The 26,781-nt window shown below is 40.8% G+C and overlaps 1 protein-coding gene across 1 annotated transcript in view; it reads left to right on the top strand.

Annotated features, from left to right (window-relative positions):
- CFAP61 (cilia and flagella associated protein 61) overlaps window positions 1-26,781 on the top strand; it is a 290,863-nt gene that overhangs the window by 198,980 nt on the left and 65,102 nt on the right. Inside the window, exons 20-21 of the mRNA XM_044918685.1 lie at window positions 4,402-4,576; window positions 15,586-15,878. Coding sequence (XP_044774620.1) covers window positions 4,402-4,576; window positions 15,586-15,878 — 468 coding nt within the window. The remainder of the gene's footprint in view (window positions 1-4,401; window positions 4,577-15,585; window positions 15,879-26,781) is intronic.

The following is a 26,781-nucleotide window of genomic DNA, read 5'->3' as shown; positions in this document are numbered from 1 at the left end:
TCATTTAAAATAACTTACCACCGGTAGGGGTGGTGGGAGCAATGAGGGGACTGAGACAGTGGTAGCCATTGTGTGAAGATGGAGCTTCCCGGAGGAAATGACAATTACCTGACCATCACAGGGTCCTCGCACCCCTTCCTGTCAGGTGCCAAGACAGTCCATACACCAAGTCTGGGAGATGAGGAATTTGAAATCCCACCTATCTCCTTGGATTCTGACCCCTCCCTGGCTGTCTCAGATGTGGTTGGTCACTTTGATGACCTGGCAGACCCCTCCTCCTCTCAGGATGGTAGCTTTTCAGCCCAATATGGGGTCTAGACATTGGACATGTCTGTGGGCATTACCCATGGCTTGATGGAGCAGGGCGGGGTGGGGGGCTCCTGAGTGGGGGCTTGACCATGGACTTGGACCATTCTATAGGAGCTCAGTTTAGTGACAGCCCACCTGTTACAACTGATGTACCAATGACAGACATGCCATCTGGCTTGATGGGGCATAGCCAGTTGACCACCACTGATCAGTCAGAACCCAGTTCTCAACTTGGTTTAAGCTTAGGGGGTGGCACCATCCTGCCACCTGCCCAGTCACCCAAGGATCGTCTTTCAACCACTCCTTCACCTACTAGTTCACTTCACAGGAATGGTATTGAGGATTTCTGGAGGCAACTTCCCAGCCAGAAGACAGTTGTGGTGGAAGCAGGAAAAAAGCAGAAGGCCCCAAAGACAAGAAAAAAGAAAGATGCTAATGAACCTCAGAAGCCAGTTTCAGCATCTGCTTTAGTCTCTCGTGATACACAGGCTGCCATCAAGGGACAGAATCCCAATGCCACTTTTGGGGGAGGTTTCAAAAATTGTGGCCTCCATGTGGGATAGTCTTGGAGAGGAGCAAAAACAGGTGTATAAGAGGGAAACTGAAGCTGCCAAGAAAGAGCATCTGAAGGCTCTGAGTGCATATAAAGACACTCAGGAGTGTCAAGCCACTGTGGAAACAGTAGAATTAGATACAGTACCACCATCACAGACTCCTTCTCCACCTCCTATGGCTACTGTTGACCCAGCATTTCCAGCATCAGCCTCAACAGAGCCCCCTGCCCTGTCCTGTCCCATTGTTGTTAACTCCACTCTTTCCTCCTATGTGGCAAACCAGGCATCTTCTGGGGCTGGGGCTCAGCCACCCCTCTGTTTTTTCCAGGCACCTCTGTTTTTGTGACATATTCTTTGATATGATCATTTTCATTATCAATTGGCTACAATCACCATGTTGATTATTACCAAAGAGATGTTGCCCTCTTCTATGACTATGTCTTAAGGAAGAATGGTCACTGTTAGCCCGCCACAGTGGTGACTCCCGGGGGATCCAATTAAGCCAAACCAGTACAGCCACTCCCCAGCCCAGTCAACAAGCCCAAATTGTCACTCGCTCAGTGTTGCAGCGGCAGCAGCCTCCACCCTGACGACAATCCCCCTCCACTGCAACAGATACGTCAGCCACCCACTCAGCCCCAAGTCGCCATTCCGCAGCAGCCTCCCCCACTTCAGGCCGAGCCACAGCCTCCACCTCAGAAAGTTCGAACCCATGTACGGCAGCAGCCACCTCCTCTGCAGATGAAGATTGTGCCTCCTGAAAATGCAGACGCCCTTGGTCCCACCAGCTGTGGAAAGCAGTCCTGAGCGGCCTGTGAACAACAGCCCCGAGGCCCATACAGTGGAGGAGACCTCTCCTGAGACAATCTGTGAGATGATCACAGATGTATTCCTGACGTTGAGTCGCCTTCTCAAACGGATGTTGAATTGTGAGTGGGTCTCCCGTGACGCTCTCACCCAGCCTCGATGTGTGAGGTCGGGTTGTGAGAAACCTCCCGTTGTGAGGGAGGACTGGGACAGTGAGTACTGCAGCAATGAATGTGTGGTGAAGCGCTGCAGGGATGTCTTTGTGACCTGGGTGGCTTCTAGAAATTCCAACACTGGTGTTTGTGAAGGCATCCATCCTGTTCTCCAAGCCAGGGAAGACTTAGATGCTGGGAACATGTCTCAGAGCCTCTTTTTAGAACACAAGCTGGGCTTTCTGGAAGTGCCTGATCTCAACCCTTGATGGTCCTTTGTGCTTCTCCCCTTTTCTGTCTCTTCAGCAAGGGCCCTACTGTGGAGCAAGGCCGTTGAGTTTGCTGTAATCTGGAGTTGCTTTTTACTTTCAAGGACAAGCAGAGATACCAGTGATAATAGCAGAGGAGAGGGTGAAGGGATATGAACAAGCCAAACATAGGGGTGCTGCTGGTGGGGGGTTGTTTGAGGAACTCGGGATAATTGTCATAGGGCATGCCTAAACAATTATTAAAATGTTGGAGAATACTCAAAAAAATAAAATAAAATAATTTACCAGAGCCTTATGTGGACTGCTTTCTAATACCTATGAATATAAAATTACCAAAATTTAGTGTGATTTTGCTAAACAAATAATATTGCTAATAAGAAAATTTTACCTCCACAATTGTAGTTGCAGTAAATGACCACTAATTCCTGAGTTGTTCCCTTTTACTAAATATAATTATACTCTAGGCTCTTTATAGAGAAAGGACATCTAGGTTTTAAAATTGCAGTAATGTACAGGGCTTACCATTTATATTGAGGAAAGACATAACCAGAAAATTTCCTAGATGTATTCTGAGACTTCGTGAAGTCCCATTTCTTCAAGCACTAACCAGCATTCACATCTACCCCATATAAAAAGCATTTGTTGCACTTGTCAAGGGAGCAAGAACCTCTTCTGCACCCACAACAGTCTCTACTGCAAGTGAACTTCTTGCCCATCATCACTGTAAACCGATCCCTGCCTCATAGCCGATGGGCCTGACAGCACGAGTATGCAAGGCAGCTAGTGCAGGTCTTCTAACCGAGACCTTGCATTGCCTTTAAGTCCTGCTCCTGGTGCCAGCTTCATTATCTTCCACTTAATCTCTCCTGGTCACCAAATAAAAACCAGAGGGATGAGGTGCTGGCCCATGGGGCAAACTCATCCCACTGTGCCATTTTACTTGGCTGTCACGGTGGTGTTTGTTTGATTCTAATTTGAACCACAATAATGAGAAAATTGAGTCCACATTAAAAAAAAAAGTATCTGACATTTCCTGAGAAATCAGATCTGGGCACACTGAACCCATAGTCTACCCTGGCACCAAGTGTATAGAGTTGAGTTGTGACCAAACTCTGGCCAGCACATGGGCCTTTGAGTTTGCCACAGTACCCTTGACAAGTGTCAGCCTTTATTATGTTTTTACTGTTGCTTTCCCTTACTAGAGGAAAGGGTCTGCTTCCATTCGTGTCTGTGTCAAAAGGGAGAGAACAGAAGTTATCCTGGGAGGGTTGCGTGTTGAGACAGAGACAGAGAGGAGAGGGAGGGAGGGAAGAAGGGAGAGAGACAGAGGGAGAGGGAGAATATTTCTCTGACAAAGTGAAGAATAATTCTATACTTTTCATAAGTAAATAGTAGTCCAGTTCCCTCATTTTCTTTTCTGCCTGCCCCTCTATGCACTTGGATTTCAATCCCTGGTAAATTGCTTCTGTGAAGATTGTTCTTACCAAAATGGCTATGTCAAATCCCATTCCATGTGCTCTTCCATGGCCTTGTCACTCCTGCATGAAGAGATGAATTCTAGGTTCCCTCCCTCTGATCCTGGCCAGGCTTTTATGATGACCTCCATGAATAGAACATGGTAGAGGAGACACTCCTCCATTTCCAAGACTAGGTTAGAAGAGAATATGGAGCTCTCTGTACTGGTTGGTTCTCTCAGGACACTTGCCCTTTGAAGCCAGACACCATGTTGTGAGGAAGCCGAAGACACATGGAGAGGCCACATGTGATGTTCTGGCCAATACCCCAGTCAAAATCCCAGTCCACAGCCAGCATCAATTGCTGGACATATAATGACAACTTGCTGTCATTTTTGAATACCTGGCATGTTTTCGGGGGCGGGGGCATGTGGAGGAGTGAAATGGCTTATCTCCAGTTGAATCCAGCCCCCAGCCCTCAAGTCACCCACAGTCTGTGAGTCTTCCCAGCTGAGGCCTCTGACACCACCCACCTTGCCCTTGTCTGAATTACTGACCTACAGAATGTGTGAGCCTCATAAATGGTCATTTGCACCACTGAATTTTGGAATAATTCATTATGTGGCATTAGATAACCAGAGCAACTCCTTCTAAGAATTGTCTCTGAGTGGTCATTCCACCTGGTTTTTGTTTTTTGTTTTTCAATTAAAACCTGATTGTATCTGAGGACAGAAAAAGACATACCTATACCAGACATTGCTATGTTTACTTAATTAAATGAACAAATGTATTTATTGCTGTGTCAGTGCTTCCCTTATTACCACCAAAATAAGCATGTCTCTGTAACATACTTCAGGTCCCGTGCCCTACAGGGGCTGATATTAGTCAACACGTGACAAACAGAGAGATTCCAAACAGTGGGAAGCAGCGATACACTGATAAAGTTCCTTACAATCATTTCACTCTCAACAATGAAGAAGATTGCTGTAAGGCCCTGAGTTGGATAAGGAACAACTCCATCATCACAGAAGGTAAGGATGTTTGAAACTGTGCATCTTTGCAGAATTGCTTTTTATTTTTATAATGAGTCTCATTCTTCATCTAGTTCCAGTATATAATTAGTGCCTAATTAATTCCAACCAAATCATTCATCTGTCATGCTTTGTTTTCCAGATTAATTTACAACTTGTTGTCATTTTTGGATACCCAGCATGTTTGCTGGGGGAAAGAAAAAGGCTTGAGATAGTTTAATTATCTATAATTATTTTATTACACAAAATGAATATCCGAAAAGCAAAGCATGGCTAAAATCATTAACTAATTAAAGAATAATGTAATAAGCAAACATGTTTAGCAATTATATGGAAAATATGTCTCCTTTTGTGAAGCCGAAAAGACCTCGGAAGAAAAAGAAAGGTCTGCATTGGAAGGGCTCTTTTCTTCCCTTCCCCAGCCATTGTTCTCTTCTTGGTGGTGTGCGCACAGTCCTTCCCACAAATGCACGTATTTGAGTTGCATGCCACTTTTTGAATCAAAATGAGACAGTAAACCATTTCAACAAATGCCCCTGCCACTCAAAAGTGTTTTCTCAAGCAGCTTCCTCTCTGTTGCTTGGATTAAATTGAAATTGTCTGACTAGCAAGACAACCAGAACAGGGCCCAGCTACCTCTTTGTCCTTAATTGAAACCTGGGAGTCAAGTTTTGAAGATGACAAAGTGCAGCCCCTCCGTTTTAGCCTACAGCTTGGGGAGGGTCAGTGACTTGGTTAGCCTATACAGCTCCCCGTGGCAGGCTGGGGTTCTGTGCAGTCCAGGGATGTGAAAAAACACTAAGTGCCTATCATCTGGGATCAACATGTAAAATTAAATCTATTAATCTATTTAATGTCCTTATTCAAATACAATTTAATGATGTTAGTTAACATAATATATTAAAATCAAATACAGTTTCTTCTGATTTTTGGTGGAAGATTAAGGGATTAATTAACTGTTTGTTAAATTACTACATTTATTCCATTAAAAATTTAAAAAAATGGGTATCAAGTGACACTCAATACATTGCTGGATTCAATTTGCTAATATTTTATAGGCTATTCGATCTAAATTCATAAGTGAGATTGGCTTGTAATTTTCTCTTATAAGCTTTACATGTTCAGTTTGGGGAATTAAGGGTATGCTGGTCTCACCAAGGGTTTTTTGGAAGCTTTTTGTATTTTTCTAGGGTCTGAAATACATTGTGTAACCTAAAAGTTGGACCGAAATAACCCATAAAACCAAGTGGGTCTGGAAACTTTGGGTAGAGGTGGGATATATAGATATATACCAGACTCAGATTTAAAACTTGTCAAAGTATTTTCCTATTTCCCTCAGAACTTGGTATTATTTTCAGTTTTGCATCTGTATATGTTTAAACCTGTTTCAACATTTTAGTCATTTTTTAGTCACTGCCCTATGACCTACATAGACTTAAGGAATTCTTAATTTGGGGATCAACAAACTTTTACAGTAAAGGTAGATAGCAAATATATTGGACTTTGCAAGCCATATGGTCTGTGTCCCATCCACTCAGTTCTGCCACTGCAGCAAGAAAGACAATACATAAATAAATGGGCAAGGCTGTGTTCCAATAAAACTTTATTTACAAAAATCATTGATGAGCCATAGTTTGCAGAACCTGTTTTTTTATGCATAGGATTTGTGACAAATCATTACCGTTTCCTCAAATCTAGGCCTCAAACTGTAACTTAAACTCCCTGAAAGCACAAAAGCCCATGGTTCCGTACAAAATACACAGTGTGTTTTAGGACTGTCACCAATCCTGTCATAATGCAGTGTTTTAACTTCGAACAGTTGCCTATTTTTGATGTTAGGAATAAGGACCATTTTGACCAAAAAAGGGCCTTTGGAAGTGACAGTGCAGGTTCTTGAGGTTGAATGTTTATGGCAGAGAATTTAGAAATCCCAAAACAACAAGCACTATGCCCTCCTTCAGATCCTTCAGATGCCTTTTTTTTTTTTTTCATGCTCTTGGCTGTCAGATGGGGGAAGAGCATCTGTGTTATTTTGATGACTTGACTAGTTGTCAGAGATGGTGTTACTCTGCTGCCCACTTAAAGGAAAATAAATGCTTTTGCAAGATTTTAAAAATGTCTCCCATCAGCCACTGCATAAAACTCCTCTGACTGCCTGCTTTTGTCCACTGAACAGCCAAGATAAGAAGTATGTAGAAATGAATTTCTTATCTTAAATGTAGGCTATTCCCCCAGGTCTAGTGCTAATGACATTCCCAGGGCATCTCTCAAGTAGGTGCTCTTAACTCTCAGATGCTGGGTCCAGGCTCTGGGAGACATCCAAGAAACTCAACCCTGCCAGATTAATTCATCTCTGTGGGGTGCTCCTTTTCAAATGACTTTTCATGTAAGAAAAGTTAGAAAGAAAACTGTTAACCTCCTGTCTGAAGGAAGCTCTTTCTCTTTGTAGCTTTTTCCACAATTAGAGTCCTATTCAGACTTGAATTTAATTAGTCCCATTTCAGATAATATCTTCCTCACATGGGTTGCTGTGAGGATGAAGTGAAATAAATATTTCATGCCCAACTCAGGACAGTGTGTCATATAGAGTACGAATTCAGGAATACTACTGCTCTGGGCCGTGGGGTTGTTGCTATGCACTGAAGGTTCCCCAGGGCGTAATGTCAGCCCCTGGTGATCGCTTGGTCTAGGACACAGTCCACACAAAAAATGGGGATCCGTGTACACCAGGGGCCGGTCCAGCAGTAGAGAGGCACGGTGTCCTTCCTGAGAGCCCTGCAAACTGAAGTTTGGAGAAAGAGGATCGAGCTCAGCCTTAAAGAAGAGCAGGATAAGTAAACAGAGAGACAGGTCGGGGGAGTGTGAATTGTATTGGGCAGACCCTTGGAGGGCAGCCATGCCCAAGTTTAACTGGTTACTTTTTATTTTATTTTTTTTGAAGATTTTATTTATTTGTCAGAGAGAGAGAGAGCATGCCTGCATGAGCGAGCACAAGCAGGGGGAGCGGCAGGCAGAGGGAGAAGCAGGCTCCCTACTGAGTAGGGAGCCCGATGCGGGACTCGATCCCAGGACCCTGGGATCATGATCCGAGCTGAAGGCAGAGGCTTAACGACTGAGCCACGCAGGTATCCCGTAACTGCTTACTTTTTAGGGGTTGGGGAACTAGTGAAGGGGGATAACCAGTGCACAAAACAGCACTTTAAGAAGGTGAACCTCCCATCGGTGGCGCCCATCTAGTAGCGAGAAAGAGATCCAGAAGGAACAGGTTGGAGGTTGAAGGGGGGGCTGCCGTGCACGCAGGTGGGGGCTGCTGCAGCCACTTCTAGCTTCTACTCAGGTCAGTTACGGGATGACGGTATTGGAAGCTAGAAACTGGAAGCCTGGCACTTCATGAAAGCCGAGCAGGTCTGCGTTCCTGGACCTATTGCCATCGCTCCACCAGCCAGCCCTGGCTTCCTCTTCCCATCACCGTAACGCCACCAGGAAGAATGTGGACATCTTGCATGATAGTTAGCTTTTGCTCCCTCAGTGCTAATTTCCCCCTTTCTCAATAGTTCAGGGTGGGGCTGGCGGGAGGGAGGGGAGGACAGAGCCCTTCCTACCAAAGTCTGAGAAAAAAGATCTCTTGTGTCTCCGTGGCTGGGATTGGGTCACAGGTCCATCCGGGAATCACATGCTGAATCCGGGGACACGCAGGACCTGACTTGGCTGAAGTACCGGGACTTGAGGGGAGGGGCTTGTTTGTTGAGGATGGTAAAGGGATTGTTCTGGAAGAACAGGTGGATGCTGGGTAGCGGAAGCAAATGGATGGTGAGTTGAAGGAGGTCAGCTCTGGAATTTCTGCCCATTGAAACTACAGATACAGCCCCAAAGCATCACCACTGTCCGTCCGCTCCCCCACCCCCCACCCGCATTCACTATTTTTGTTCTGCCTGCCCCTGCTTCCAAAGGAGATATAGTTCTGTGATGGAATTAGCCCAGTCTGAAGGAAATTGTTTTCTGGGCTCTAGAGTTGGATAGGTTTATAGATGTATATTATCCTAAACTATTAGAACCGCTCCGGTGTCGTGGAGAATAGCTGACATCACCGGCTCAAATGCTGCTTTCAACTGCAAACAAAACCCGAGGTTTCCGCCAGGGGTTTCAGATGGAACCCGGCAACCTAATGCATTGCAACAGTTTATGGCATTAATTGAAACTAATTGAAATTCATCTGCTATTATCTCTGCACTTTCCATGAAAATGAAAAGTAAGATGAAAGTAAAGTAAATAAATAAATAAATAAATAAATAAAATGGCCTTAATGGCCCGAAATGGATCAATTATTTTCATCTTTAGCTAAATACAGTTTACTGCCTTATTAAAAGCATGTTTGTTAGGAATAGTATAACATTAAAATTCCAGTGCATGAATCACCGAGCAAAGCCTTTGTTATGTTATATCTAATATAGTCTTCCCTTTTTATTTGGCAGAGCAAAATGAGACAGGTCAGGCTTGGGTCATGGAAATCTTATGCTTTGACTTATAAAAAATAAAAAGAACATTCTCTGGTCTATTCGTGGACATATGTTTTTTAAGTGGATGTTTATTTCATAATTTACTAATATTCTGTGATATCTATTTTAAATTCTTTCATATCTAGTTATTTGCTAAAGTTAATTATACAGATGATATGCCAGTTAGAGGTTTTTTGTTTGTTTTTGTTTTTTTAGGAATGTGTTACAAATAAAATGTAGTGGTATGAGCACTCTGAAACCAGACTCGGCAGGTCTGAGTTCTGCTGAACTTGCTGTGTGACCTGGAGCTAGATCCTTAACCTCTCTGTCCTCAGTTTCCTGAAGAACATAGTAACACATATCTCGTGGGCCTATTTTGAGGATGAATGAGGTCATACATAATCACTCTATGTCTCTTTTGAAGTGGAAAAAGGAAATATAATTCTTCATTAAAATACAATGGTATATGTAAATATACATAGACATAATTAAAAATACATAAATTGTAAAATGTAGCATATAGCTTTTGTTTTCTCTGGCCTTAAACATGTAATAACTAGGAAGAAAATTCATATCAATATCTGTGTGCATAAATCCTGAGTTGATTTCTTCCACAGACTGTATGCATACAATGAGGTGTGATTTCATGGCCAGTCTACTAAATCAGGAAATCCCTTCCTTTTCTTCATTTCACAAGATGGTTTTCTTCCTGGAGAATCCTTCATCTTTAGAGTATTGAGCATGATAATGAAATACATACTTTCTAGGTGGTTAAAATTAAAGCACTCAGTTCAAAAGAATAAAATACTTTTTTAGCATCTACTAAAAAAAATTGTTAAAAAGGTTGTTCCATTACTCTTAGGGCAAATCATGTCTAAAAAAAATTAAAACCATATTTTATTTTTTGAACTTAACAGGGAGATCACCTTAAGCATTTCATTTCTATAAAGCCATGTTACTTTTAAATATTGGTAAATTTTCGGGGCACCTGGGTGGCTCAGTTGGTTAAGTGTCCAACTCTTGATTTTGGCTCAGGTCATGACCTCAGGGTCGTGAGATTGAGCCCCACATCGAGCCCCACATTGGGCTCGGAGCTCAGCGGGGAGTCTGCTTGAGATTCTCTCTCTTCCTCTGACCCCCAACCCATGCTCTCTCTTGCTCTCTCTCAAATAAATAAATCTTTTAAATAAATAAGGATTAGTAAATTTTCTAGCTTCTGAAATTATTATTTATCTCCTCCAGGAATCAGGATGATGAAAGTGGCCTCATTTCCCCTCTGATTAAGATAATTTGAAGAACCTCCAAAATCTAGGTGCATTATAATAGTTGAAACGTTAAAAGGTCATTGCCTTACTTTGGTGATCACAATCAAATTTGACTACTAGTGTAGTCATTTATGTCTTCAAAGAGCATGTATCAAGAAGCAAGAAGATCACCTTTCCATTTCTACCAACATTTTAAATGACAAGTCTTAGTGCTTTTTTGATAAGGTGGAGAATTGATGGCCTGCAGAGAGTGATTTGAGACCTCACTTTCCCTCTTTCTCCCCATGGTGGGCTGTCAACACCAAAACCCCTCTCTCCTCTTGGGAGTCCCCTTGTACATTTCACCAGGAAGGTGGCTGCAGGTTAGCCATGAGGGAATGAATGAGTACTCCTCTTGCCAACCTTCATTTCTGGAGCTTTCACAGGGTCCTCTTTGTGATGGTACCCTCCTCGTGCTCTGTTTCCTGTTTCAGATCTGTAATCTTAGTAATGCATAATTTATTCCCTAAAAGGAGCAACAAAGATTGACTTTCCATGAAAATTGCTATGGCTATATTCTATTACCCTTTATTGAAAATTCACCCAGACTGTTCTAATCATCCGTTACCATTTGCCATTTCAAAGCAGGACAGCCCACCATGGTACCTCTGTCACCTATCAGATCAAGTGCAAAAACAGGTCGTTTCTTATCCTTAGATTAACTAAGCTGCAGAGAAGGCAGTGACCAGATTTCTTAGCATAAAACTGATATGCAGGGGAAATCCCCAGCTTTCCCACTCTATTTGCATCATATATGCATAGAAAAGTCAGAAGAATGTATATGATATACCAGTTATGTGAAGGAGCCCCCTGCAATGTGTTACCTCCTTATAACTATTTGCAAAGACTCCATGAGTTATAAAGTACCAAAGTCGTGGAAATGCATCGATTAAAGTAAATCTCTGGCTAACTGAAGTTATCTGACATTAAAAGCATGCCATACATGAATATATATCATGGGTCCCACATAACCTGGGGTTATGTTCAGTCTTCAGGGTGTTTGGCACCAACGGAACCCCATTCACCCCATCTCATATATTCTGGCTGGGAAAAAGCTGTCAAACCCAATGTCTCTCGTAGGCAAAGCCCTTTTCTCTACTACTATTCATGGCTCAGTTCACACATCCTTTCCCCTCACCCGGCAACCACTTTGTTTCACCTACTTTTAAACTCTTTCTTCTCACGTACCCAAAGATTGAAGGAAGTCTGTATCTCCAAGGCTATCTCTGGTCTTCTGTCTCTCTGCCCCTCTTTTTTTCTCTCTCCATTTCCTTTCTTCCCATTTTCCCTCTTTGATTCAGCTAAAAATTGACCCAACTGTCACAACATGTTATACAAAGGTCAACTTTCTCATAAAACATTTTCATTTCCTTGGGTTTAAGCACCTACGAATATGGCAGAAGTATTATTTTATACTGTTGTGTTGTAGGCACACACAATTTTGGTTACATTTAGGATTATGTAAGATTTTGGGAGTCTTACTGGAAACCTAATAACCAGATCTAACATTGTGAAGGGGAACATGTTTCTGTCTTACAAATTTCAGGTATACAACTCATCCTGTGGTTGGATGAAGTAGTGCCAACTTTATAGTGAATACCAAGTAGAAATATGTAGTAGGAAAATCTGGCCACAGGGAGGTTGTTCTGCAAAAAATATTTTAAGAGGCACAAAAGTAAGGCTCAATTAACTTATGATTAACAGTATGATAAACCTCAAACATTCATCCATGTGTCTAGTCAAGAAACGTTTTGTCATACCCACAGCGGGGCAGGTACTATGCAAAGCTCCCGGGGTAACATGGCAGGCAGGGCCAACTTGAAGTCACCTCACAGATAATCTTAGGCATGTAGACCGTGGTGAGTGCAGGGAAGGAAAGGGAGAGACTACCATGGGCCTCCTGGGGCCTCACCTGGCTGGAGGCTGGACTGTCTGCTTAGATCAAGGCACAACCACAGGCTGTGGTTGGGTCTTGACACGGGGGCTTCAAAAGCACTATTTCTATCCCAGCCATGCTAGAAAATTACTTCCATAAATATAATTAATCATATTTTTACACCTAGGTTGGTATATGTTCTGAAATAAATCAATAATCAAAATCTTTGTTTACTAGGTTTATTCTGGGGGAGCCCCCAAAACATAAGACTTTGCTTATCCTATGAATTATGTCCATGCTTCTATTTTTGCTGTTAGCTTATCAAAAAATTATTTTCCGGGCATTTGAGTGAAGCCAATGTTATTGGTAACAGCTCTAAATATTATTGTTTGTTTTTGTGTGTGTGTTTGAGTACAGTCGACACACAATGTTACATTAGTTTCAGGTGTACAACATAGAGATTCACAACTCTATAGTTTATGCTATTGTTACTGATGGTGATGAAAGTGATAATGGATTGTGTAGGCTTTGGGCCTGGTATATAGGAGTCACAAGATAAACATGAATGGACTCTAAAAATTCTTTACCAAGAGAAAGTGCAAAATGATGTAGAAAGAACTCACAAATATCATGGAAAGAATAATCCCCCCTGAGAGTGCAAACATTTAAAGATTTTATTGTTTTAAGTATTCTCTATACCCAATGTGAGGCTCGAACCCACAACCCTGAGAACAAGAGTCGCATGCTCTACCGAATGGACCAGCCAGGCTCCCCCAGAGTGCAAACATTTAAAAGGCAAGAAATGGAAGTGGCAGAGCTGACTTCGTCACATCGGGTCTTGTTATATTTGTGAAAGGATGTGATTTGACTGGTGACATGTTCTTATTTATGTTGTACAAGATTATATTAAAATGAGATTCTACTATAGTCTGTGGGTAATGAGAGAAATATATGTAAATAATCTTATAAAAGATGTTTGGATGAAAACTTTTAGATGGCATCACATAAGTATCTATTCACTATGGCCAGTATGACTGTGAGAGTTTGGACTACTGTTCAGCAAATAGCCACACCCTACCCCCTCCTACCATGGGCAGAGTGTGCTTCTCACTCCTTTGACCATGTGCTGGGCCCTGTGACTTGCTTTGCTCAATGGAATGTAATTGGACCTACTATTGCAAGGAGGGCCTTGAAAAGTGAGCAGTTGCTCTTGCCCTCCTGTCCCCCTGCCTTTCTCCATAAATAGAATGGGCCTCAGGTATCTCTTGGTCCAAGGAGAATGAAACATGGTGCAGACCCGATCCCAACCACAATGTGGAGCCAGATAGGCTGCCATCAGCCAGCGCGCAGATGTGTGAGCTGACCTACAACAGTAGGCCGGCCGTTGTTCCACACTGAGTCTTGGGGTGGTTTGTGGGGCAGCTTTTTGGCACTATTAGGATAAGCAAAAACCCCAAGGGGGGGGGGGGGTGGATTTTGTTTCAAACTGAACTTCAAGATAGGCAAATCTATTCTGAAGTTAGAATATCTATCAATAAATTTAAAATTTTAAATTATTTAAAATATTAAACATCTAATTTTAATATGAGAGACTTTATAAAATATGTTACCTTTTGAAGTGAAAAGCTGCGTCCTCTTCAGCTGCCTACAAGCTGTGGGCAGCCCCTGCTACACAGTACCCAGCAACATCGCATTGCCCTGGCTCCCATGAGCCTCTTATGAAAAAGCCCATCTCACACTATCTAGAAACTAACATGAAAGAGACTGGAAAAATATTCAACTCTGAACTGTGTGGGGGCCTAAACACTTAAATTTGTTTCCCTGAAAACGAATGTTGTTTTGACATGCATATTTTAAAAGGGCAGAAGACCTCAAGCCTTTGACAGTTTCAGGTTCAAGTTTTGGCTTTCCTGGCAGGCTGATTCTTTGTTGTGCCAGACAGCAAGGATGCATGTTTCACAGCAGGTGGAAGCCTCAGTAATTTTAGCAAAATGTTGGCTCTTTCAGCCATGGAAAATGCAGGCCACCAAGGAATGTTGCATTAGAGCATCTGAATAGAGAGGGAATCATAGCCACAAAATTAGAGTCTCCTAGTGAAGGCAGGAAGAAAGGACCCCACCCTCTGGCCTCAGTGCCTTCTTGCCATTCCATATTTGAGCAACAGGAAGTATGGGAGAACTTTCTAGATGCTGTTACCCTCAAAGAAGCAATCTGAAAGTTAGTCTAGTTCCTTTTTTTCCCCTAAGCAAATAAGACAAGCAAGCCATTACACCTTCTTTCAGTTTTAGATGGAAATGATTTTTGCATCATTTATTCAACCAAATTGAAGAAATACACTTACCATTTATTTTGCCTTGTAAGATTTCTCTCAATACCATTTCATAAACAAGAGGGAAAAAAAAGATTTTCAATGAATCTATCATTTTGTCATAAAATTTTACATATTGCCTGACAAGTGAGTCTACAGCAGTTCCTTTGTAAAAAGGTAAAAATGCCAATTCAGTGTCAAAAATAGCATATAAATAGCATGTAATACATTTCACTCATTTGATAGTTTGATTTTAAAACTGATGAAATTAGTAGAATAACTATGTAATTACTTTTGTAGTATTTTTAAGAATGTAAATAAGTAGTTTAGACTATTGCCATCTAAACGCTCTTACACAGGGGAAATCTTTCAAGATTCTGTTGTGATTTCATTCTTACTGACTGAAAGAACACCCTGCTGTCCCTTTTGCCAGGTCTTGACTCCTTAAATCTAAAAATCAAAATTTGAATCTTCATTAAATTATTCATTGAAAAGCAGAATGTTCTAGTCTTTCGTTCTCAAAAAAGGGAAAGACATTTCCTTGAAATCAACCCAATTCAACACTTAAATATTAAAATATCTGTACCATCATGTCCATGACTATGTGTGGGTTTTTTTTTTAAATCACTGTCCTTTTCATCATTTACGCAGAACTTGCAAATATTGCAAACTTTAGTAATTTTTTTCCTTAACAAATGTAGCGACTAGAGAACAAAGACAAGATAAAAGGTTTTATCCCAGATGGTTTCATTTAGCATAATTTCAACTTTCAAATTACAGGACCATAGATGAATGTCCTACTTCTGTGTTAAAAGTACTTGACTACTTTGTGGGATGTTTTGTGCCAATTCTTTACTAAATTATCTTGGTCACTGTTGCTAGGTAACACCGCTGGCTTCCCGCAGCTGAAAGGAGAAGGTTATAGGGAACAATTCGGCATTATTAGCATTTGACTAAGAAGGTTGTTGGGTTTTGTTGTTGTTGTTGTTTTAACCGTATATCTTAACATTTCCCCCCTTTTCTAGGTAATGTCATTGTCTATGGGAATACAATTGACACTTACACCACAGTGGAGACGCTCTTAAACATCGGTGTGAGGGGCTCCCATATCCACCTGGTGCGGCCCCCGCCCACTTCCACCATCACCTGCATCAACAACTACTCGGTGGAGAGCGCGGTGGAGGAGGCGCTCAGAGCAGCGGGAGTTACCGTTTACCGCGACGCGCTCCTGGCTCAGTGGAACGAGGGCCGGGACCCAGACCCTATTCACAGCGCCTGCTTCACCACGCCCACCAAGCCTTTCAGACTTCCGTGCTCCGTGAGTAGGTCCCTGTGAACTTCACTTGCCACCTGCGGAGAGCCGTCACCTGCCCAGGACGCTGGGTCCCAGAGATGGCCCGTGGGGGATTTATAGCCACAGTTTTTGGGTTTTCTTTTCTAATGGTTCAGATGATCTCTTGCTGAGGGACAAGCCACCCCAAACTTAGTGGCATAAAACAGCAATCACTTATTATGTTTACCTCTCCATTCTGGGGTTTGAGGGAGCCCAGCTGGGCAGTTCTCAGGTGAGGTCTCTTATGTGGCTGAAGTCAGACTGTGAGCTGGAGTCATGTTCATCCCCGTCTGGCTTTTGATGCTAGATTAGCTTCAGCTGAAATTTTGTCCAGAACACTTCATCTTGGCAGGGTGACTCGGTTCTAAGAGCCAGTGGGAAAGAGAGAGAGAGAGACTGTATCACCTGCCTATATCCAAGGGGAAGAGAATTAGACCCTGCCTCTTCATGGAAGGAGTGTCAAAGGTTTGAAGAGCACTAACGTTGACCGAGAACTCACTGTGTCTCAGGCACCATGCTGCATGCTTACAGTATAGTCCGTCACGTGGTCACAACAGCTCTGTAAAGGAAAGCATCCCCATTTTACAGATGAGAACACTCTGACCCCAAGTCAGTGGTATGCTGGGCTCCCAACCCAGTTCAGAAGCACCCCAAAGTCTATGCTGCTGTTAACTTTCTAAGACTCTGGAAACAGCAATAGGGGTTTCTCCCCCATGGAATGGAGACTTAGAAGACCTTTCTCTCATCTATCTATTATCTATCTATCATCTATCTATCTATCTATCTATCTATCTATTATCTATTATCTATCTATCTATCCCTATCTATCTATCTATGTTTCAAGAGAGAAGAACTTTTCTCTCAGATTGTGTAATAGCTTGACTTGTAATAGCTTGACCTCCTCAGATTTGCCAGTCAGGAGATTAGCAGAAGCCAGCAGTTGGGGAGAGAGGGACGGGGCCAGTCAATCTAACAGAGAAGCCTCCCTTACAAAAGGGAGGCTGAGTTCAGTGTGAGTGTGGGGCTGGGTGGGTCAAGGGTATATATTATTGGTTGTGGTAAAGAATGCTAGCCACATTTAGTGGGCAAACTGGTTGGGGGAAGCCAGTGGGGGCTCATAGCAATCCCTTACCTAAGTCACGTCTTCTGACTCAAATGCCCCCACAGGTAAATGAGGGTGACCCTCATCCCCCACCCGCCCCACAGTCTATCTAGACAGGAGCTCAAAGCAGACCACCAGTGCAAAAGAGATTTCTCTGGAATCCCTCATTTTATCCTGATAATCTATGGAAATTTTGCATTCTGCTCCTTCATACATGTGTTTATTCATTCATTCCACAAATATTTATTGAACGTCTGCTAGGTCTTAGGCTCTGTCCTAAGTGTGAGAGTCATAGCAGTGAAAAAGACAGAAAAAGTTCATTTTATTTTAATGTAAAAATGACATGGTATATACATGTATGTCACAATACCTATTTAAATTAAGAAGAATCCAAATGTTTTCACCCAAATTTTCTCCCCAAAATGACAATAATGGAAGATGTGCCAAGTTTATCCTGGGGAAACTCTGGAGCTAAACACACACCCTCCTTAGGAAGTAGAGGTATAAGAAAACCTCCCCTAGAAACCAATTGAATACAGGTTCTCTAGCAGCCCCCTTGGGCCTTTATTTCCCTATTTAGATCAAAATTGAAATCATGGCAAAGACATTTTGCAAATGCTCTCAACTGCCTTGGATCTAACACACCTTCCTGCTGAAACTTCATCCTAAAGAAAACTGAGCCAGGTAAAGTCTCCTGCTTCCCCCACTGTGCTCTGCACCACAAAGAATGGCCTCTGCAGGTGATGTTTCCCAGCCCTAGTTGCTCACTGACCTTCATATGTGTTTGGCTAACAGTAGGTACTGGCAGGAGATTTCTCCCCTCTACTGTCAGCTTTGAGTAGCATCTCTGTCAGGGCATTAGGAAACTTTTGGTGGGGATGAATACATTCATTATCTTGACTGTGGTCAGTGTTGTGGGTTGCATTATGTCTCCCCCACCCCGAAAGATAGGGCCCTAATCCCCAGTACCTGTGAATGTGACCTCATTGGAATTAGGATTTTTATAGATGTTATCAACTGAAGAGAAGGACATACTGGATTGAGGAGGGCCCTAAATGTAATAACTGGTGCCTATCTATGGAGAGAGAGGTTTGATTCAGAGGAGACCCTTGGGGAAAGAGGCCATATGATGAAGCGATGGCAGCTGTAAGTCATGGAGCAGCAAGCATGGCTGGCGACCACCAGAATCTAGGAAGAGACAAGCAGCAAGGAGTCTTCCCTAGAGCTCTAGGAGGGAGCATGGTCATGACAACACCGTGACTTCAGACATCTCATCTCCAGAACTGTGAGAGAGTAAATTTCTGTTGTTTTAAGCCACCCATGAAGTGGTACTTTGTTCCAGCAGGACTGGCAAACTAAAACAGGTGGTGTCACAAGCATATGTACCTGTTAAAGCTAAAATTTTTAGACCTGGAATCATACATTACGTACTAGTTTATATCTGGCTCCTGTCACTCAGCATAATGGTATTGAGATTCATCCAGATTATTTCATGTATCAATAGTTCTTTCCCTTTCATTGCCGAGTAGTATTCCTTTGTATGGCTATATCACATTTGGTTTATTCATTCAGTTGCTATGCACATTCTTGTACACATCTTTGTGTAGACATATTTTCACTTCTCTTAGCTACACATCCAAAGAACGGCTAGGTCATATAGTCAGTGAATGTTTACCTTTTAAAGAAGCTGCGGTACTGTTTTCTAAAGTATCTGTATCCTTGCATATTTCTACGAGCAATGTATGAGAGTTTCAGTTGCTCTATATTCTTGCCGACACTTGCTATTGTCAGTCTTTCTAATTTTAGCCATTCTAGTGGGTATGATATGATGTATCATTGTGTTTTTAATTTGTGATTTCCTGATGATGTTAATGGTGTTGGGCACCTTCTCATGTGCTTATTGACCATTGGTATATCTCCCTTTGTGCAGTATCTGAGCTATTATAAGTGGGTTTGTAAAATTTTGTTTTCCAACCGATTGCTGCTAGTAATTGAAATGCAGTTGATCTTATATATAAACATTGTATCCTGAGACATTGCTAAATTCACTTATTAGTTCTAGAATTGCTTTCTAGGTCCATAAATAGTCTGCAAGTAGGAACTGTTTTACTTTTTTCTCATATTTAGGCCTTTTGTTTCATTTATTTGCTTATTCTACTGGCTAGAACCTCCAGTGAAATGTTGACTGAAAGTGGGGAAAATGGACATTCTTGCCTTTTTCCATATCTCAAAAGATAACTTTTAGGCATTCACCCCTTTATATTGAGGTTAGCCATGTGGTTTTCTTTGGTGCCTTTTATCTGACTGAGGAAGTAACCTTTCATTCTTAGTTTGCTCAGAAGATTTATCATGAAAATGATAATGACAGAATTCTTTGTCAAATATTTTTTTCATGTCTATGAAAAAAAGATCATATTCTTATCTCTTTAGTGCTGTTGATAGGGTGAATTACATGGATTGAGTTTCAAAATGTTCAGCTAACCTTACATTTCTGGAATAAATCCTAGTCATTCATGATGTATTATCCTTCTATATATTGTTAAATTTGATTTGCTAATGTTTAAAGAACTTTTGAAACAATTTTACAGCTATATTCATGAGGGTTCTTATCTGTTTTTTTTTCCTGGTTTTGTATAATTTTCCTTGGGTAACTTTCTGGTTTTGTGTAATGTCTTTAAAAGTTTTTGGTATTTGGGCTATGCTGGCCTCATAAAATAATTTAGGCAATATTTCCTCCTCCTCTGTTTTCTGAAAAAATTTGTATAAGACTCAAATGTTTGATAGAATTAACCAGTGGAACCATCTGGGCCTGGAGTTTATGTTGTGGGAAGGTTTTTGATGAATTCAATTTCTTCATTAGCTCTAAGGCTACTCAGATTTTCTGCTTCTTCATATGTCAATTTTGGTATGTTGTATTTTTCAAGAAATTTGTCCATTTCTTTTAAATTGGTTAAATGTTGGCACTAAGTTGTTCATATCTCTTATATTATCTATGTAAAGTCTAAAATCTGTAGCATAGCCTGTATTTCATTGCTGGTATTAGAGCTTTGTGTTCAATCTCTCTCTCTTTGTCCAGCTGATGAGAGAGAGAGAAGAGAGACACAGAACTATCTAAAGTTTTCTGTCTAGCTAGATGTTTGCTGACTTTATTGACCTTTTTCAAAGAACCAGCTTTTGAGTTTACTAATTTTCTCTTGTCTCTCAGTTTTCTCTTTTCATTGATTTCTGCTCTTAACAATTATTTTCTTCTGCTTGCTTTGGATTTACTTTGCCCTTTTTCTAGTTCCTTAAGGTAGAACCTTAAGCCATTATTTATATACACATTTAAAGCTAATCTCTTCTGTGTTAGCTGTATCCCACAAGTTTTAATATGTTGAGTATTCATTATCATTTGGCTCAAAAAATATTTTCTAATCTCCTTTATGATTTCTTCTGTGACCCTTGGATATTGTGTGTTATTCTTAGATGTCATATTTTTATTGATTTCTAATTTAATACCATTGTGGTCAGAGACATATTCTGTATGATTTTAATCATTTATGATTTATTGAGACTTGTTTTATGTCCAAGCATATGGACTATCTTTGTGAACATATAAAGAATATAGTTTGCCATTGTTGAGTGTAGTGTAAATAACATTTTTTAAAATTGAAAGGTAGTTGATACACAATGATGCTGCATTAGTTTCTGGTGTACAAGAGTGATTCCACATATAAGTAATGATTAGTTCAGTGTGGTTGACAGTGGTATTTGGATCTTCTTTGTCTTTACTGATATTTTTTGATCTAGTTCTATTGATTGCCAAGAGAGATATTAATATCTCTTACTATTATTGTGGGATTTTCTATTTCTCCCTTCAATTCTGTTAATTTTTGCTTTCTCTTTTGAGGCTGTTATTAAGAACATGAACATTTGTAATTATCATTTCTGCCTCATTAATTGTGCTTTTTATCATTATGAAATGTGCCCCTTTATCTCTGGTAATATCCCTTAAAGTTTCCTTTATCTGTTATCCTTCTTATGTTTACTGTTTGCATGGTTTATTTTTTTCCATCGGTTTACTTTCCATGTCCTTATATCTAAAGTGTCTCTTACAGGTATGATAAAGTAGATTTTGTTAGTATTTTTATTGCTGCGTAGCAAGTTTGACAGGTTTAGCAAACTAAAACAGCATCCATTTGTTAGCTCATAGCTCTGCAGGTTGGAATTCATGGTGTGACTGGCTTCTCTGCTCAGGGACTCTCAAGGCTCCAGGCTGCGCTCTATCTGGAGCTTGGATCTTTGGTTGAATTTAGTTTATTGCGGCTGAGGACGGGAAGTCCCTGTTTCCTTGCTGCTCAGACAAGGTCCACTCTCCATTCTGAGAGGACATCCACATTCCTTGCCACATGGCTCCTTCCATCTTCAAGCCAGCAATAGAGAGTCTCTCTCATGTCAAATCTCCCTCACACTTCACATCTTCTTTGGGACAAGCCTAGTGTCTTTTAAAGGGCTTACCTGATTAGGTCAGACCCACAGAGCATATCTTAAAGTCAGCCATGCCATAGAACACCCCCTAATCATGGGGGTGATCCTTTCATCACAGTCCTAGTTCATGTTCACACCTAAAAGGAGGGGTGGGAATCTTGGGGACCAGCTTAGAAATCTGCCTACCCCATGCTTTTCTATTCTTTCTGCATTTTAATTGAAGTGTTTTACCACAAGTATTTAATGTAATTATTTATGTAGTTAGATTTAGGTCTACCATTTTGTTATTGGTTTACTGTTTGTCTCCTCTGCTTTTTGTTAGTCTATTCCCTTTTGCCTGCTTTTTAAAAATTAGAGTATTTTTTAGTATTCTATTTCAATTGGCTTCTGGTGTATATCTTATTTTATTTTTTAGTGGTCACTCTATGGATTATCATATACATCATTAATCTTTTACATTCTAGTTAGAGTTAATATTGTACCATTTCTCATAAAATATAAAAACCTTGCAACCATACAGTCCCTTCTCCCCACTTTCTGGACACCCTTTTCTGTTACATTTGACATGTATCTACACACATTGAAAAACCAACAAAAGTATAACTTTTGTTTTAAACAGTCATACATATTTCAAAGAACTTAAGAAGAAAAATAGACTTTTATGCTTACCCAGATATTTTCCAATTTTATTGTTTTGTCTTCATTTCTGAAGATCCAGATTTCCGTCCAATATAATTTCCTTTCACCCTGAACAACTTCCTATAGCACATACAATTGCAGGTCTGCTCGCAATGGCTTCTCCAGTTTTCCTCTTTCTGAAAATATCTTTATTTAACCTTTGTTCTTGAAAGATATTTCCACTGAATATAGAATCATGACCTGAGAGGTTGTTCTATTTTTTTTTCCTTTCAACACTTCTAAGATGTTTTTTCCATCGCCTTCTGACATGGAAAAGTTTTAATTTAAGAAATCTGTCATCATTCAAACCATTGTTTCCCTGTATTTAATGTGTCATTTCCCCCTGGATGCTTTTAGAATTTTCTCTTTATCTTCAGTTTCCAGCAGCTTGATGTTGTGGGGGTTCCATGTTTATTTTGTCTCAAAGCATGGTTTTTCTTGAATTTATTATCTTGTTTAGAGTTCATTCACTGAGCTTCTTGAATCCATACACTTACAACTTTTGTTAAATTTTAGCAAGGTCTTAGATGATATGATACTTTATGTGGAAAACCCAAAAGACTCCACCCCAAAACTGCTAGAACTCATACAGGAATTCAGTAAAGTGGCAGGATATAAAATCAATGCACAGAAGTCAGTGGCATTCCTATACACCAACAACAAGACAGAAGAAAGAGAAATTAAGGAGTCGATCCCATTTACAATTGCACCCAAAACCATAAGATACCTGGGAATAAATCTACCAAAGAGGCAAAGGATCTGTACTCAGAAAACTATAAAATACTCATGAAAGAAATTGAGGAAGACACAAAGAAATGGAAAAACGTTCCATGCTCATGGATTGGAAGAACAAATATTGTGAAGATGTCAATGCTACCTAGAGCAATCTACACATTCAATGCAATCCCCATCAAAATACCATCCACGTTTTTCAAAGAAATGGAACAAATAATCCTAAAATTTGTATGGAACCAGAAAAGACCCCGCATAGCCAGAGGAATGTTGAAAAAGAAAAGCAAAGCTGGCGGCATCACAATTCCGGACTTCCAGCTCTATTACAAAGCTGTCATCATCAAGAGAGTATGGTACTGGCACAAAAACAGACACATAGATCAATGGAACAGAATAGAGAGCCCAGAAATGGACCCTCAACTCTATGGTCAACTCATCTTCGACAAAGCAGGAAAGAATGTCCATGGAAAAAAGACAGTCTCTCAACAAATGGTGTTGGGAAAATTGGACAGCCACATGCAGAAGAATGAAACTGGACACTTTCCTTACACCACACACAAAAACAGACTCCAAATGGTTGAAAGACCTCAATGTGAGACAGGAGTCCATCCAAATCCTAAAGGAGAACACAGGCAGCAACCTCTTCGACCTCAGCTGCAGCAACTTCTTCATAGAAACATTGCCAAAGGCAAGGGAAGCAAGGGCAAAAATGAACTCTTGAGACTTCATCAAGATAAAAAGCTTTTGCACAGCAAAAGAAACAGTCCACAAAACCAAAAGACAACCGACAGAATGGGAGAAGATATTTGCAAATGACATATCAGATAAAGGGCTAGTATCCAAAATCTATAAAGAACTTATCAAACTCAACACCCAGAGAACAAAGAATCCAATCAAGAAATGGGCAGAAGACATGAACAGACATTTTTCCAAAGAAGACATCCAAATGGCCAACAGACACATGAAAAAGTGCTCAACATCACTCAGCATCAGGGAAATCCATATCAAAACCTCAATGAGATACCACCTCACACCAGTCAGAATGGCTAAAATTAACAAGTCAAGAAATGACAGATGTTGGTGGGGATGAGGAGAAAGGGGAACCCTCCTACATTGTTGGTGGGAATGCAAGCTGGTGCAGCCACTCTGGGAAACAGTGTGGAGGTTCCCCAAAAAGTTGAAAATAGAGCTACCATACGATCCAGCAATTGCACTACTGGGTATTTACCCCAAAGATACAAATGTAGGGATCTGAAGGGGTACATGCACCCCGATGTTTATAGCAGCTATGTCCACAATAGCCAAACTGTGGAAAGAGCCAAGATGTCTATTGACAGATGAATGGATAAAGAAGAAGTGGTATATATATACAATGGAATATTATGCAGCCATCAAAAGGACTGAGATCTTGCCATTTGCTACGACGTGGATGGAACTGGAGGGTATTATGCTGAGCGAAATAAGTCAAACAGAGAAAGACATGTATCATATGACCTCACTGATATGAGGAATTCTTAATCTCAGGAAGCAAACTGAAGGTTGCTGGAGTGGGGGGTGGGATGGAAGGGATGAGGTGACTGGGTGATAGACACTGGGGAGGGTATGTGCTCTGGTAAGCGCTGTGAATTGTGCAAGACTGTTGAATCTCAGATCTGTACCTCTGAAACAAATAATGCAATATATGTTAAGAAAAAAAAAAAAGAAGATAGCAGGAGGGGAAGAATGAAGGGGGGGGAAAGCGGAGGGGGAGACGAACCATGAGAGACAATGGACTCTGAAAAACAAACTGAGGGTTCTAGAGGGGAGGGCGGTGGGAGGATGGGTTAGCCTGGTGATGGGTATTAAAGAGGGCACGTTCTGCATGGAGCACTGGGTGTTATGCACAAACAATGAATCATGGAACACTACATCTAAAACCAATGATGTAATGTATGGTGATTAACATAACAATAAAAAAATTAAAAAAAAATTTTAGCAAGGTCTTGGCCATTATTTCTTGCTTTATTCTTCTCTCCTCTCCTCCTTGGACTCCAATCACATATCTGTTCGACTTTTTCTTGTTGCATGGGTCTTTAAGGCCCTATTCATTTGTTTCAATCTCTTTGTTTCTTCTCTCTCTATTCTTCACATTGAGTAATTTCTATTGATGTAACTTCAAGTTCACTGACTCTTTCCTCTACCATCTTTATTCTTCTACTAGTACACAAAGTGACTATAGTCTATCCTCTTTCCACCAAAATAAGGAAAATTACCCTCATGCTAGTCATTGTTCCAAGTGTCTACTGCCCTACACCATCTATCTCCTTTTCAATGCTCATTGGAATCTTTGGGTAATAGTTTTTGTACTTTGACCAGGGTTTATAGTTATATCAGCTAGAGGATTAGTCTGAGGGGCTTACACCATTATACCAGAAACAGAACTCTTGAATGGTATTTTGGACTCCCATCAATACCTTGCTTCCTTCTGCCCAGTGGTAGTGCCTCCTGGGTACCTGCCAGATGCTCCAGCCTCCAGCCGGCTGTCTCCCTTTTCTACATATTATTCATTACAGTCTGAAATCCTCTGCTTGTGAGGATGATGACTTTGTTGGTGTCCGTCTCTTCAATTAGATTATAAACTCCTTGTTTATCCTCTTCACCAAGATGTTCTTGGGGCCTAACATGGGAAGTGTTTGTGTAAATGCATAATGAATGAGGTTTATCAGATCACTGACTCCTGATCTGCTAACCAGGGAGTTTTGCTTTCCCTAATCAGAATTATAAATAAAAGTACTCTTAAATATTCATTCAGAACAACACTAGTGTGGCCAGATATTTCTACTTCATATTTTTATCCAGTATTGTAATATTAAGTTGGCATTAAAGGAGTGCATGAGTTGCACTTGAGAGGTTTGTAACTTAGAACACATGTTCCCTTGAACTGTGTTAGATTTACTTATTCAGTTTTCAGTCTGGTTCACAAACTCCTATGAAATCCCCAGTGTAACAAAATTGTGAATGCCTACACCAAAACAATATAATACTATTGCAGTACCAATAATCTTTAAAATCTGGGAAAATAAGAAATATTATATTTAATATGCAACTTAATTAAAAGTAAGTTTAATTAGGAAAGAACTGGGTCGGTAGAAGAATTTTCATGGGGATGCTGAAGGGGGCTCCTGAGTATATTCAAGGGCTCAAGAGGTTGATGATACTCTTTTTTTTTTTTTAAGATTTTATTTATTTATTTGGCAGAGAGAGACACAGTGAGAGAGGGAACACAAGCAGGGGGAGTGGGAGTGGGAGAAGCAGGCTTCCCGCCGAGCTGGGAGCCCGATGCAGGGCTCAATCCCAGGACCCTGGGATCATGATCTGGGCTGAAGGCAGACGCTTAATGGCTGAGCCACCCAGGCACCTGATGATACTCTTTTTCGTGTATAATTTCAATTCAAATCAAATGGCTTTCCATATTTTATATGAGTGGGAGATCTATTTTTATAATCATGGGAACATAGTGGAAGGGAGAAAAAAGAGGAGTAGAGAGACAGAAAGATCCAGAGTCAGAGAAAGACTCAGAAAAATGTATTTTCCTGTGGTCACTGAGTAAGAGTTATAAAGCAGAACAAATTCTAAAGAGACTTGAAGAAGCTGCCTGGGGTGGGAGTAACTGGGATAGGGTTAGATTATTCAAAATATATTTTTGCCTATATTCAAAATATAGGCAAATGAGGGAAAAGTGGTGTCTCTATGGATGTAAATCTCCTTACAGGGGAAAAAAATTACTTTTCTGAGAGATATTCCATCACTTGGCATTCTTCTCTCCACTGGATGTCTGAATGAATAGAGATTGGGAAAAGAGCAAAGGCCCTAGGAGCTCCCCGAGGGAGAACAAAAGACATCACAGAGATGCTGGATCTGAGTCCAATG

The sequence above is a fragment of the Neomonachus schauinslandi genome, chromosome 10 (assembly GCF_002201575.2).
Source record: "Neomonachus schauinslandi chromosome 10, ASM220157v2, whole genome shotgun sequence".
NCBI classification, from domain to species: Eukaryota; Metazoa; Chordata; class Mammalia; order Carnivora; family Phocidae; genus Neomonachus; species Neomonachus schauinslandi.
This window is presented reverse-complemented; position numbering and strand designations above follow the sequence as displayed.